The 14,212-nt window shown below is 47.2% G+C and overlaps 1 protein-coding gene across 2 annotated transcripts; it reads right to left on the bottom strand.

The window, feature by feature from the left end:
- Positions 1 to 319: 319 nt before the first annotated feature.
- Positions 320 to 10,392, bottom strand: ZBTB42 (zinc finger and BTB domain containing 42). 2 transcript variants are annotated; one of them, XM_035104905.2, is made up of 2 exons: positions 10,011 to 10,392; positions 320 to 8,257 (listed from the first exon to the last, which is right to left on the bottom strand). In XM_035104905.2, exon 2 carries the CDS (start codon positions 8,241 to 8,243, stop codon positions 6,801 to 6,803), a length of 1,443 nt encoding a protein of 480 aa, XP_034960796.1. In that variant the 5' UTR covers positions 8,244 to 8,257; positions 10,011 to 10,392; the 3' UTR covers positions 320 to 6,800. The 2 variants fall into 2 exon arrangements, with proteins under 2 accessions (XP_034960796.1, XP_060127564.1); XM_060271581.1 differs by lacking the exon at positions 10,011 to 10,392 and adding an exon at positions 8,943 to 10,002.
- Positions 10,393 to 14,212: the final 3,820 nt, after the last annotated feature.

Here is a 14,212-nt window from a genome sequence, read left to right as displayed (position 1 = left end):
TCTCCGCGATGGGCTAAGCTCCCGTTCCTCTGTCCAACCTTCTGCCAACCTAGCAGTTCAAAAGCACACCAGTGCAAGTAGATAAATAGGTACTGCTGTGGTGAGAAGGGAAACAGTGCTTCCATGCGCTCTGGTTTCCATCATGGTGTTCTGTTGCGCCAGAAGCGGTTTAGTCCTGCTGGCCACATGACCCGGGAAGCTGTCTGTGGACAAACGCCAGCTCCCTCAGCCTGAAAGTGAGATGAGCGCCGCAACCCCATAGTCGCCTTTGACTGGACTTAACCATCCAGGAGTCCTTTACCTTTACCTTTTTTAAAAAACTTGCTTTAAAACTATACAGTGGTGCCTTGACTTACAGATTTAATCCGTTCCGAAGGCACCTTCATAGGTCGAAAAATTTGTAAGTCGAAAAGTGCCATTGGAAACGCGATTTCCCATAAGAATGCATTGGAAACGGGGAAAAACGCAAGTCAAAGCAACCCCATCTAAAAATTCGTAAGTCGAAAAAACCCTATCTAAAACCGCCGCGGTTTCCGTTCAGATGTCGAGAAATTCATAAGCGTGCGGCCATTTGCCCCATTCGTAAGTCAAAAAATTCGGTTGTCGAGTCGTTCGTAGGTCGAGGTACCACTGTAATTGGTTTTTATGAACTGTTTCTATTTTACTTTACATATTAATTTTATTATTGTGAAAACTTCTGGCCCTGAGGAAAGTAACCAAAGTATTAAATCACTCATTGAAGGTAACAAAACTGAAGCTATGTAACTTTGGATGGAATTTCGTTTGCCAAAAAATTGGGGGGGGGGGAATCTAGGGCATCGTTCTATTGAATCAGACAGGTAAACAGAGGGAAAGTTTGCCATTAGACACAAAAGCCCATTGGCCTTCAAATGGTTATTACAACCCCAGATGTGACTCAGGATGGATTTCATACCAACGGCACCACCACTGTGAATTTTTTTTTTAATGGAGGAATAAGGCAGACTCAAAAGGTTCAAGGTGTGTTTTGTTTGCAAACAGGAACAAGATAAAAGGCATCGCTTCACCCATCTCTTTAGCATGCATCGAGAATGAGGAGGGGGGCAATTTTGCAATCACATGTATCATAAAGGTAACCATTCAGGGAGCTACAGGTGAATCTAGCTTCTTAGAATCAGAGTTGGAAGGTACCATGAGGGTCATCTAGTTCAACCCCCTGCTGTGCAGGGATCTTTTGCCCAACGTGGGACTCGAACCCACAACCCTGCAATTAAGAGAGTCTCATGCTCTACCGACTGAGCCATCTCAGTTCTTCTTAAAATCCCAAGTGCCTTCCAACATAATTTCTTCTTCGCCGTGAATTTTTAGAACAAGGATTTCTTTTGTAACTCTAACATGTTTTATTTAATAAAGACAGCAGTTCTAATCACGATTGTCACAGTTTCTTTTTTTTTCCTTTTCTTAAAACAGCACATATCAACACACAATTGCAACGAAACAAAACAAAAAGTTGAGAGAAAAACTCCACACGGAAACTAAACATGAAGGGAAAACTGTCAACGCCTTTTTTTGTATATATATATATGCGATTGTCAACCTAAGCTAAACACAGCATAGACCTAACACTGGGCGTAGGGTAGGGGAAATAGTTCACTATAAAACAGTGAAAGAACTTTTTTTATATATAAAATATAGCTCATTCCAATAGCTTTTCTACATACTGTATACTATAAAAAACTCTCCCACAAAAAATTAGTGTCTTTAAATATACATATTTGACTCTGAACTGCATCAAAATTAAAAGCAATTAAAAATAACTGATTTATCTTTCTCTCTTTTCCTTCTTCTTCCAAAACTTTTTTTTTCACAGTATCGGTTTGGAGCATAAGACAAATCCAGTGTTTTGTTTAAGTAAAGCAGTTTATCAAGGTAAAATCCTGACTCGGGGTGAAATCAAAACCGAGAATGGGAGTCAAAAAGGACTTTCCAATCATGCTCTTTGCAAGGCAGAACAGTTGCTGCATAATAATGAAGACACCTCAATGTGCAAGGTTTTAGTACTTTCCTGTAGAGTAAGGAACCTTTTTTCAAACAAACAAACATGCTCAGAACTATTGCAACCTTAAAAAAACAACCCAAAGAACAAACAGAAGTAATCTCAAAAGTGCAAACTTCTTTTTTAAAAAACAAAACACCAACCCAGAAAAGTTGGGAGAGAGAACAATCAAAAAGACAATGCTTCAACAATTCATTTAAGGTGGGCACACCTGTCACCTTCGTCCCCTCCCCGCTGCAGCCCTTGCTAAAAAGTTCAAGATTCCTAGATGCAAACTCATTTCAACCCTCTAATACACCAGCCGAATCCAATGGTGTCATATGGCACTTCTAAAAAAAATTAAAAATTAAAATCCTTCTACAAAAATACCAGGAGGAGGAGGAAACGAACAAGTACCCCGATCCAGAGACCTAGGCACATTCACTGTCCCTGTTCATTACAACAGGAGGTGGAGATCCACTTGGAAGCAGCATTTCACCTCTGTCGGCAGGTGTTTAGGACTGCAACTAATCCAAAACCTTTGCAAGAGCAGCAGGCTGGCTATTGCAGTTAACAAAGATCCCATGTGCATGCTGGAATTCTCACTGGGATGAGGAAATGAACAGCCCTACATTCTATGCACCGATTCACACGTTCTCGCTTCTTAAACATGTAAAGAAATAAAATTAAATTTACACAGAGTTTTCAAGCCTGTTATTCTGGAAAAGAAAAGAAAAAGCTCAAAGTAAGCATTCCATTAAAAAAAATCTAATAAATACCGTATCAAGTATCATCAGGAGGAAAAAAAATATATTTATATAACTTAAAAGTTTAAAACAGAAAAGAAATAACTTAATTTTTGAAAGTTTTGTTCAGTGCTATTTCCAATCCAAGGTGGGTTTTTTTTTGGGGGGGGGGGGAGACGGACATGAAGTAAAACCACAGTACCATAGTCACATATCTCAGGCATGTACTGCTCTGACATGCCTCACATACGTTAGCAAGAACCTTTGTACAGTAACAAATGAATTCCATTTAGACGTTCTATAAATAGAAGTAAAAATTCACATTATATGTGCACTCGTAATTTAAGAGAGGAATAGGAAAGGAACTGCAACCCGTCAGTTCTTATCTGAAGAAAAAGCAGTTGCTTCCCTCACAATTCCACCACCACACTACCTCAAATAGTGTTTCTATAATGATATTAATATTGCTCCTTCATAGCATGACTTCCTAAATACATTGGATAGGAACCAACAGGGAAGACATGTGTACAGGAGAACGAAAGCCACACATGCATTTGTTCTGGTAGTTGAAGAGGCAAGCCTCTTTTTTAAATCTCAGAGGGTTGCCTCTTCAGTAGTGAGAACTTTTGTGGCAAAAATCAAAGAAGGCTTTGGGCTGAGCACCTCATCCCCTCCCATGACGTCATGTCCCCTCTGGGCAGGGGTGGTGGTATCCCAGTCATTAGAAATGCAGGACTATGTTGTCTCATTCTGCGAGATAACATAACATGCCCTTTAGGGCAAATTATTTCAGTGCTTCCATAATATTAAAAGAAAACCCATGAAAATTCCGAATGAGATGGTTTTCACTTTAAGAGAATCCGAAAACATCCGTAAATTTGAATTGGCAATCCTTCTACAGTCCCATTCACTAGATGCCAATGCCACAGAATTACATTCAAGTGCAATCTTTTTTCTTTTCTTTTTTAAGTTTCGCGTATGCAAAAAAATATACATTGAATGGATTTAAGAAGGCATAACCTGATATGTAATGACTTGACTGCAAAGACATTCTGGAATTAGGCAGAAATTTGTTGAAATAACACCCCAGATTTGTTCTAACTCTACAGCGTTTCAATCTCTCTTAACTAAAGAAAAAACGAACCCACACTCCCAAAACAATGTGACAAAGCTTTGCTTGTCTGGAGTGAACCATGTGAATGGCCAAGTGGAACTTGGCTAAAATCTGACCCTACTGAGACAAATAGTTAATATCACCAAGAGCAAAACAAAAAGCATTGGAGGAAAAACATTGGGGAGATTTAAAACCTTTTAACATAGTGTAAATCCTTAATTTAGTGTAAGCCATTTCCAACTCTATGGAACAAGAACGGGCATCACACAAAAAGACTTCTCCAGAGCACGGCAGACATCCTACCGGGTAGTAGTTTTGAAATGCTGAATTCAAGAAAAGGTCCTTCAAACTGCCTGCACACTGCAAAAGGGGGGAAAAACCAACCACCCTTAAATAGCGTCCCCCCCCCTTGAAGAAATGATATAGTGATGGCACCTTCCCTTATTCCGATCCCCCGATTCAAACTTCCTCTGGGCCCCATTTGAGCCCACCCTTTCTCCCCAGGCTTCCCCCCACCAGCTGTTCCGACCAGATGTGTTCTCTACAAGGGTCAAGCGAGGCCCGGTGAGTTCAAGGGCGCGGGGTGGAGGGATGAAAAGAAAACCAAGAAATAAAAAGCGGCACTCTGTTTCCTGATTAGTGTCCCATTTCTGACTTGCAGATGCTCTTAAAGGAGCCAAACTCCCCCCCCCATGCTAAGAGAAAGGGAGAAAGTAGCGAGAGAGAGAAAGTGTGTGAGAGAGAGAGAGAGAGAACGCAAGAACAAATATACATGCCCCTGTGCATTCAACAGGAGCATTTGCACGCACGCAAACAAGTGTGCAGGGCAGAACATTCACCAGCTTAGCTTGCTTGCTCAAAACTGAAAAAGGGGCAAGTGAGCCACGAAAATAATAATAATAATAATAATTAAAAACAGAATAACCGGTTCTGTTCCTATGCCTTTAACCATAATGGGCTAAACATTAGCAACTGCTAATTCATCCTTCGTGGCAGGAGTTAAATGGTACCGGCTCATAATACACTCTTGGCTAAACTGGCGAACACACCCCAAGGTTTTGGACCACCACTCCTGTCTGGGGCCGGTGGGAACTGCAGGCCAAAACATCCGGAGGGTGCCAGGTTGGCCAAGGATGTGCCAACAGCTGCAGAAGAAACCACAGGTGTATGAGGCAGCTACATGGGGAGGCATGGCTCACAGGTGGCACCCCCAACTTAGGCCCCAAGGGAAGGCAGGTGCAACTGCAAGCAGAAATGGGTGGAGATTCAGGTATCCCTACCTACTTTCACCAGAAGATGCCACCATCAGAGAATGGGGAAAGCTCAATAGCACCTTGGCTATTCATCTCTCCTTCTTTCTCCCTTACACAAACCATGTCTGCTATTCACCAAGCAATGGAGAGGATGGAATCTTTTGGTGGACTGGTGCCTCTGACCAATGGGCACCCAGGAAGGGGAACAACATCCTGTTTCCCAGGGCCTGATCTTGCTCCAGGAGGGCATTTACTTGCAAGAAAGCGGCTTTTGTTAGAAGCAAAAACTGGAGCTCTCTTATTAATAGAGGGAAGCGGTTTTTACTGAGGTGACACAGTTACGATGTCTGCACCTCACTAAGTATTTTCTCCCACGGCACATCAAAACTTCATGAATCGAGGCCTTTGCAGGCAGCCCCCAGCCAAACACCTGCCTGTTCCTTTTTTGTAGCACAAAAATGGCTTCTCTGCATGGAGGCCAGGTTTACATTCAACAGTTCTGCACAAGGTGAGCGACAGACAGGGATAACAAGATGCAAAGGAGGAGAGGGTCTCCTGCACCTTAATAGTTGGGTAGAAGGGGGAATTCCAGAGGCATGCAACTATTAAAGGCACAAGAGCTCCAAATCCTTCCCCCCCCCCCGACCACCTAGCCATAGGACACACCCACTCCACGCTGGGGTCATTTGTGAACCAGGCCTGAGAGATGACGCCCCACAGGTTGAAATATTTCAGCACCATTCACTAGAATTGCAATCCACCCACCCACCAAAAATGGAGAAGAGCAGCAAGGTGAGAGCTTAAGTTTCCAAATTCAGAACACTTTTGCTGCCAATAGTCAAGAGAATTTGCAGGATGGTGCTACACTGATTTCCAATGTTGTTTAGCTGTGTTTTTAGTGTGTTGGGAGCTATCCAGAGTGGCTGCAGCTACCCAGCCAGATGGGTAGCAAATAAGTAATAAAATTGTTGTTGTTATTATTCCAGATTAGTCCCCATGAGGCACAAATCTTTGTCCCAGCTATCACTTTCACACTGCCTGAAGTTCTATCTGTCTGGAGCGTATTTAAAAGGTTGAATCGAAAAAGTTACATCCAGAGTGGGAGAGAAACTCAGGCCACTGTGTTCCAAAACTGCCTACTTGATGCACCTGTGACAGAGAGATGAATGATAATTTTTTTGGGGGGGGAGGCAGCTCCTATATAGGCAGTACAGTCTGTCCTACCTAAACTGCCGTTTGGGATCAAGGTTCACATCTCTCTCCAATTCCTTTTAAACTTGCAGAGGGTGCAACAGCGCACCTTCAAAACCAGCAGGGCAAAACATACCTGTAGCAACAGAACAACCCACCTGGCACAGACCAATTAGGCCAATCAACTGGATTAAATCAGCTTCTATCCAAAGGATTTTGGATTAAGCTATCTACAGACTAAAATTCATTTTACCTGCTTTACACAGAAAAACAGCAACAGAACGTTAAGTGTCGTTGCCGCCGCTCCTGGACTACGGAGGGCCAGGGTGGGAGAGGTGGGACAAAGGTTGCCTCCCCCCCCCCCCGGCAATGAAATGTAGACCTACATTATTTTCCATCCACCCTCCTTCCCCGTATCATTTGCCCAAAGCGAACCGGCATGAAGATCAGACGGGTGTCTTTTGAAACGGCAACAACTTCCCTCAAACCACCAGCGACTTTACAAGGCCACAATGAAATTTGCGGATGTGTCTGTACAAATCCCCGGACTGCGTGAAGCGTCTCTCGCACCACTTGCAGCCGTGCGGCTTCTCTCTCGTGTGCACCACTGCGTGGCGGCTGAGGTTGTGGGAGTACTGGAAGCTCTTGCCGCACTGGCCACAGGTATACGGCTTCTCCCCGGAGTGAGTCCTCTCGTGCCTCTTCAGCGTGTACATGCAGGAGAAGGTCTTGCCGCACAGGGTACAGGTGGGCACCGACCCGTCCGGAGAGAGCCTGGTCCGAGAGCCGTCCTTGTCTCGGAAGTGGGAGCTGAGGTGGAGCTGCAAGACGTGCGGGCTGGGGAAGACTTTGCTGCAGAGCGGGCAGATGCAAATGTGCCCGGCTGGCACCACGACCCCCGAGGACGAGACGTCGGAGGAGGCCATGTCGTCCTCGCTTGCCTCCCGCTCCTGGTCGACATCTTCCTCCGGGGTCACGGGAGTGTCCCCGTTGCTGGCAACAAACATGGTCCCCAGCCCTAGAGCCAGGCTCTGGCCAGAATTCCCATAGCGCCGGCTTTCTAGGCCCCTCTCCTCACCGTCTTCCCCATCCGACAGAGACTCTTCTTCGTCTTTGACAAAGGGCTCGCTCCCCTGCAGCGGTGGCCCGTCGGCAGCCAGCTGCCCGAAGATGTAGGAGGGCTGGAAGCCATTCCGCCCTGCCAGGGGCTTGAAAGACAGGTCTAAAGCACACTCGGCCTCCCTCGAAGCCAAGGGGTGGCGAGGAGGTCTTTGGGACGCAGGTCCCACCGAACTGCTGACGTTCGCCCTTGTTTTTTCAGCTGCCACGGTTTCCAATTCTGCCTCGCCTAACACGGAGCCGACAAGATCGGGAGGCCAGCCTGGGTAACTGCTGCCCTTTTCCTTTCCAGCAGAACGTTCGTATTCTGCAGCAATCATTTTGTATTTCTCTCCGGAGCTGAACTCGCCATGCCCCAAGGGTAGTACTCCGTCATCCAGGACCCCAGCATCCTTCTCCGAATGGGCCCCTCCGCTGCCGTTCGTCTTCTCGTCCACGCACAATTCCTTATCTTTCAGCTTGCCCTTGCAGACTTTCACAATGTCGTACATGTGCAGATAGCTGGCTGCGGCGAGCACATCCTCGACCGGGAGGCTGCTGAACTCCAGCTTGCCTTGGTACATGAATTCAAGGAGCAAGCCGAAGGCCGGGGCGGTGACGATGTCACTGTTCAGATGCACAATGTCCCTTTTGTCTAGCTGGTCCCTGTAGAAAAGATGGAAGTACATGCTGCAGGAGGCGAGGACCGCTCTGTGGGCTCGGAACTGAGTGTCTCCAACTAAAACAGTGCAGTCACACAGGAAGCCCTGGTGACGCTGCTGACTCAGACACTGCAGCAACTGCCGGCTATGGTCTGGAAACTCCATTCTTCCTTCATAACCTGTTCAAAAACAGGAAAAACTTGAATGCTACTATAAAAGCCACAGGCCTCCGAAGCAGCTGTTAACAAACAAACAAGAGGAGCGGGGGGGGGGTAACTGGAGCCTTGGAGATAACAGTTCGACTGTTCATCGTCTATCATTTCTGTTTGAATTGCTTTTAAAAAAAGGAGAGATGCCTCCCACAGCAGAACACCTGCTTCTAAAACAGGAAAAACTTGACTCTTAAGTAAACCAAAGCTTCTAAAGGAAGTAACGCCCCCCCAACCTTTGTCTTAACAGCAATCCGCTTTAGAGGAAGGGAGAGAAGACTTGGCTTTTTTGTGCATTCCTGGAAATCTTAACTTTGGGACATCCCCCCCCCCCCGTAGCTATTTTATATTTTTAAAGTGTGTATTGCACGCACACACAGTTTTACAAAAACAAGTGCATTTTGCACCATCCACCCCCTACAAATACCTTCATTGGTGAATAATCATACACATACGGTCTTTTTTTAAAAAAAAAACAAAAAACAAAAAGCCAATCCTCCCACTTAAAAAGAAAAAGAAAACCAGCATTTCATATCTATCTATCTATCTATAGATTGCCCTGGATGTTATTAAGAGCAAAAGGCACCTACACACACCTCAAAAAAAACTGCAGCAACTCCTTTAAGTTGGTCGGTAGTTTCTTAAGACACCTTACCTTGAACAGCTGCTGAGCAGGGGGTTGAAGGGCTCATTTGGAGAAGGAAAAGACAGTCTCCTTTCTCTCTCCCCCCACGCCCCCCCAAAAAGAGAGTTATGGGAGAACTCAAGCTGGTTTGGGTTTCTGTTTTGTTTTCCCCCCCTCCTTGCCTTTTCAAGTGGGTGATCACCCAAGGGATTGGAAAGAGCAAGGGTTTTCTGCTAGCCAGTAACGGAAGAAAGCTTGTATGTGTGTGAAAAAAGAGTGGGGGGGGAAGAGAGGAGCGAGGAGCGAATGGGAGGGAGTGCTCCGTTTGCTAATTACACCGCAAGCTGGAAAGTCAGCTGCTCTGACTTCACTGCGATGGAAATGCAACCTCCAGCTGTGCCCCTTTTAATGCCATATGTTACTTCAAATCTAACTACCAGCCAACCACAGCTTGCTGCCTTTTAAAGTTCCAACAACCTCCCCCCCAATTATAGCCATTATTAAATCTCAAACTTAAACTGAGCGAGTCCTTCCCTCCTTCTAAATCCTGCCGCCGCCACAACCCTCCTCCTCCTCCACCCCGGGAAAAGTTACTTAAGTAACAAATCGTATTACTCGAAATGGAGGACATAACCGCTTGACCTTTGGAGAGGTGCGGGGCGCAGCAGCCGGAGGAGCAGACAGTTCGGCACTTGCAATTTGAAAACTTTTTCAGGGGAGGGTGATGGGGGGGGGGAACCAGGCACACACATATATCTTAGATCCGGAATTCATTCGGTTGCTCTCCCCACAATACACTCTGCAGCCGCCGCCGCCGCCAGACTTCTGTGCAACTTTTTGAAGGCAACCCGCTGAGCTCTCGGCCCCCTTTGTGCTCCAAACGCACCCGGCCAAAGCGCACGAATCCGCGTGCCGCCAGGAAGAGCGGGAGGGGGCTGCTTAGCTTTGGAAGCGTGGAATGCGCCGGGGGAAAAAAAAGAAAAATCCCGAGCCTCCCACCAGCACCGGCCCCCCCCCCCGGGCCTTCAAAAGCAATGGAGAACGTGCAGCAACCACAACACAACACACGCGCAGAGCAGCGGCTCTTTTTTTACTCACCAGCCTAGCTGGGTGTTGCTCAGGGGTGCCGCTGGAGATCTGCATGTGCGCCGCTCTCTCTCTCTCGCTCTTCCCCACCCCAACAACTCCGCTCCCCAAACTCCGAGCCTCTCCCCCCCCAGATGTGTGTGTGTTTGCGCGCGGGCGCGCGTGTATGTGTGCGCGCGCGCGCCTCGCTCCCCACCGTCCGGGTTGCTCCGCGCGCTGTTTCTTGTTGCTGGCAACCCAGCAGCGGTGCAGCGCTCCTGTGTGTGTTGCGAAGCAGGTTGTTAGCCAGAGCGCTCTCGCGATACTTTCCCTGCATATGGGGTAGTGTGCGTGTCTGTATGCATGCTGGTGTGTGCATATGTCTCTCTCTTTTTCTCTTTAGCTCTTTTCTCTCTCTCTCTCTCTCTCTCTCTCTCCGTTCACACACAATAGCACTCTGGCGGCGGCGGCTGCAACGACTGACGCCTCCGCGCCCGGTGGACGCCGCTGTCTGCTGCTCGCAACCCGGAAAAAAAATACATTAAAAAAAAAAAATCCAACCCCCAGCCACTCCACTCCCTCCCTCCCCCCGCCTTAGTCGCCAGACTGCCAGGGCTTCTGTTCTGGGCAGCGGCAACAGCAGCTGCTGTTGCGTCCTCAGCTGCTGCTTTGCATTTGTAAATCCTCCTCTCTCGCTCGCTCTCTTCCCCCCTCCCTTGTTTTTCCTTCCCTTTACCCTTACAGTACTCTTCCCCGCGTCCCGATCCCAACTCTCCAGCTGCTGCTGCAGAGGCTGGAGGAGGAAAGTGTCCTTGCGGCTACGGCGCGTCCAGACATCCAGTGGCGCTCTCTCTTAATGCAAACTCTCTGCTATAGCTTAGCAAAAAAAGGGGGGGGGAGTTTGAAGAAAAGGAGCTGGGGAGGGTTGGAAAGAAAATATAGCGATGAGTCCCTCGGGAATGTTTTGGAAATAAAAAACACCAAAGCCTCTTTAAGCATGCAAAAAAGTTTTTTTACAGTATGCAAATTATTTGTTTTTGCAACACTGTCCGGACTTTAAAAAAAAAAGTGGGGCGGGACTGGACTTTGCAGAGACTTTGGAAGGAAAGTGGGCGCCGCCTGTTTGCAAGCGCGAATGAAGGGGAACAACTGCTAAGACGACTCTTACACGCTCCCGCGTTAGCAAGCAACCGCAAGAAAACGTGCGGCGAAATAATAACACAGGCCGGCGATACTGTAGAATTTGAGCCTTGGGAGTCTCCTGGGGCGCATTGCTTTCCATCGGTTTTTCGCTTCTTGTCGAGCCAGTTGCGGAGGCGTTGCGCGCGGGAGGCTGCTTTTTGTTTGTTTTGTTTTTGCAAGGCGCTAAGTGCGCTTACTCGCGAGTCGGCTTCTCATGCAAGGGAGGTGCCTATTGGCTCCAGGGCTGTGATCCTGCAGGCAGTCTCCGCGAAGTCAGTGTGGGGCTTGCTTCTGGGTAAAGATGTTCAAGGGGTCGCCTTGCCCAGAAATGCACTTTTCTGGTTTGTTGTTTTTTCTCCTTTTCAAGTGGCCACTAAACAAACGAGAAGGACGGACTTTGCTTGCTTGGAAAAGTAAACTTTACCGAAATCAGACATGCTGCAAAATTAAGGGGTTTTTTATGACTACAATCCTGGAAACACGCCTCGTTTATCACGGTGGGAGCCGCTTCCTACGGTACGGTTGCACTACGAGGTCCCAATTCTGTGCACACTTAGCTAAGATGCAAGCCCCGCCCCCATCCGACACAATGGGACTTACTTCCGAGTAAACATACATCGGGTCGCGCTGCAACTATGGGAGCTGCTTATGTGAGGCGGGGACCCCGTGGGACCCGATCCGATGCGTGCCTGTTTGGAAGTATTCCGGAATACGTACCGGTATATAAAAGCCTTGTGTGCTAATGCCCGATCCGATTTGCGTTGGTAAAAAGTTGCGTTAAGCTGCGACCTGGAACGCGCTTTCTTGGGAGTAAGTCCCACTGAAAATGGGGTTTACTTCCGAGTAGACAAACTGCGAAAACTAGCAACAAGAGATAACCCAGTTTACGGGCTTTATTGCTTGTTAATAGAGAGAATGTTAACAAGAGATTAGCTTTATGGTTCAATAATTTTCCACAAAATTTGTAAATACTGTACTTCGACAACTCGTCTGAATTTGAATCGCCCGTTCACTTGGTGGCATAGGTGCCAACTCCCTTGGTGCCCGAACACTCACTAAATTCCCCATGAAGGGGCCTGGCACCCACAAATTTCGCCGAATGGCACCCCCGGCCCTGGACACCCATTTGCGGGGCCAAGTTTGCACTCTACAGGGGGTTGACTATTGTTTCCTAGGAAACGTGTGTGAAATCGCGGCTAGACTGCAATCCTTATGCGCACAGCACGATCCTAGAAACGTTTACTTTGGGAGTAAACCCCCACTAGACTTTTCCCCACCCCAGAACACTGTAGTGAGGTTAGGTGGTGTGCTTGCCGCTTCAATGGGGCGCGATTTGCTTCTCAACGAAACACGCGTTGCGTCTTGCTGCGCCCACTGCAATCCTAATGCTTGTTTCCTCAAGAGTAATCGCCATTCACTTCATCGGGGCTTACTCTCGAGTAAGCATTCTTCGGATCCCGCTGCAGTGTGTTAAAATATGTTACGTACACAGACGCGCACGATATGCAGCCGGATAGCGAAAGCATTGCAAGGGTCTCTCTACTCACTGGGTGCGCACAGATCTGCGAGACGCAACAACTTTGCAACGTGCCAAGTTGGGCCACTTCCATTGTGTCCTTCAGCTGAGGAAACGGGAGCGAGACTGCCAAGCAAAGCGCCATTGGCCCGCCCAGCCTGCTCGCATTTCCCCTCCTTCGTCTCCCTCGTGGATCTTCGTCAGAAACCAGGAGAGCCGTGCTTTTTTTGGCCCCAGCGAGGCTAAACCGTGCAGGCGCCTCGGCTGGGAACGAAGACTCGCCCCAGCCAGCCCTCAAATCTGTAACTGGGGCCACGTGGCTGGGACTAGGGCCAGCTCGCTTACATGTGCGCCTGAGAATAAGCATGACGCAAGGATGAGATCATCGCGGTGGGTTTCCTTTGCCTGCTTATTTATGCATTTGCCGCATAATAAAGCTAGGTGCATTTGATCGTATGCCTGTACGGCAGCTGGGATGGTGCAAAAGCGGGCGGGGCTCCTGCCCCTTTTAAGAGTGTTTAAAAAGCTGGAAATTCAACAGGTGTAGCTGGTGTGTTCTGTTAGGCTTGCAAGGAGGTTGTATGGAACAGTCATCCTGATTGGCTTGTAAAGTGGTTAGATACCTTCCTGTTAACCTTCTGTTCATCCCACATTTTCTCCATCACTTTCTTAACTGCAAAAAGTTATGATTTCCCCCCCCCCCCAAAGTGGCTGTGTTGTGCCAAGGCAACAGAGCACATTAATTGCACTGAATGTCCGGTATTCAATCAAATCCTCCTGACAAAATTCTGACCATTTGGAGGAGAACCACATTGCATCTTATTATGGTAAACACTAAACCTAGAGAAATGCAGGTTGAATACGGTACCTTCCATGCATTGTTTCACACATTCATTTATATGCATAATGAGAACTGTCAAAAACAACCCAAACGAATGTGTGAATGAGTCCATGCTTTTGATAGGACTACAGCGGCTCTGGAAGTCAAATTATCTTCAAAAAGGTCATGTTGTCAGCACAAAATCCCTAGGCACCTGGCATTTATCAGCTGATAACTTCCTTGAATCAGAAAGTTGGGGAAACTCCTCCGTGTTTCCAAGCATCAAGTTTCAGCTAATCCTGCCATGAAATTCCCAAGAGACCATAAAATTAGGGCAGCTCCAGTGAACGGGAGGGCTGAAATGAAAGATAAAGGCTGCTGTCTCATTTGGGAAAGTTAGGATACAAAATTGGAAGTCCAATGAACAGCCTTTACTTTTAAGTTTTTTTAAAAAAGCAGAATGATTAAATATTAAAAGGAGTGGGCCTTTCAAAACTCCACCTGTTGAGACCTGGGCTTTTGGCTTATTTACCCTTCACATGCAACTAGGATTAAGCAACCAATATTTTGCTGATTTAACACCAGGGAACGCTCAAGTGAATAGCTAATGAAGTGCATAGATAACGTGAACAAACAGCAATAATGAACCAATAAGTGAATAATAAACATCTGTTTCTTAGAGCTGGGGAGAGGAGGGAAGCAAACACACAAGGCTGG

The sequence above is a fragment of the Zootoca vivipara genome, chromosome 1, assembly GCF_963506605.1.
Source record: "Zootoca vivipara chromosome 1, rZooViv1.1, whole genome shotgun sequence".
In the NCBI taxonomy this organism is placed as follows: Eukaryota; Metazoa; Chordata; class Lepidosauria; order Squamata; family Lacertidae; genus Zootoca; species Zootoca vivipara.
Note: the sequence above shows the minus strand (reverse complement) of the source record. Positions and strands in the feature narration are given on the sequence as shown.

Bases quoted from the DNA above. Each gene is read 5' to 3' on its own strand.
- ZBTB42 (XM_060271581.1), bottom strand. From the start codon at position 8,979: ATGAGCCCTTCAACCCCCTGCTCAGCAGCTGTTCAAG. The intron at 8,258-8,942 runs GTAAGGTGTCTT...GTTTTTGAACAG, and splicing joins CTGCTCAGCAGCTGTTCAAG to GTTATGAAGGAAGAATGGAG.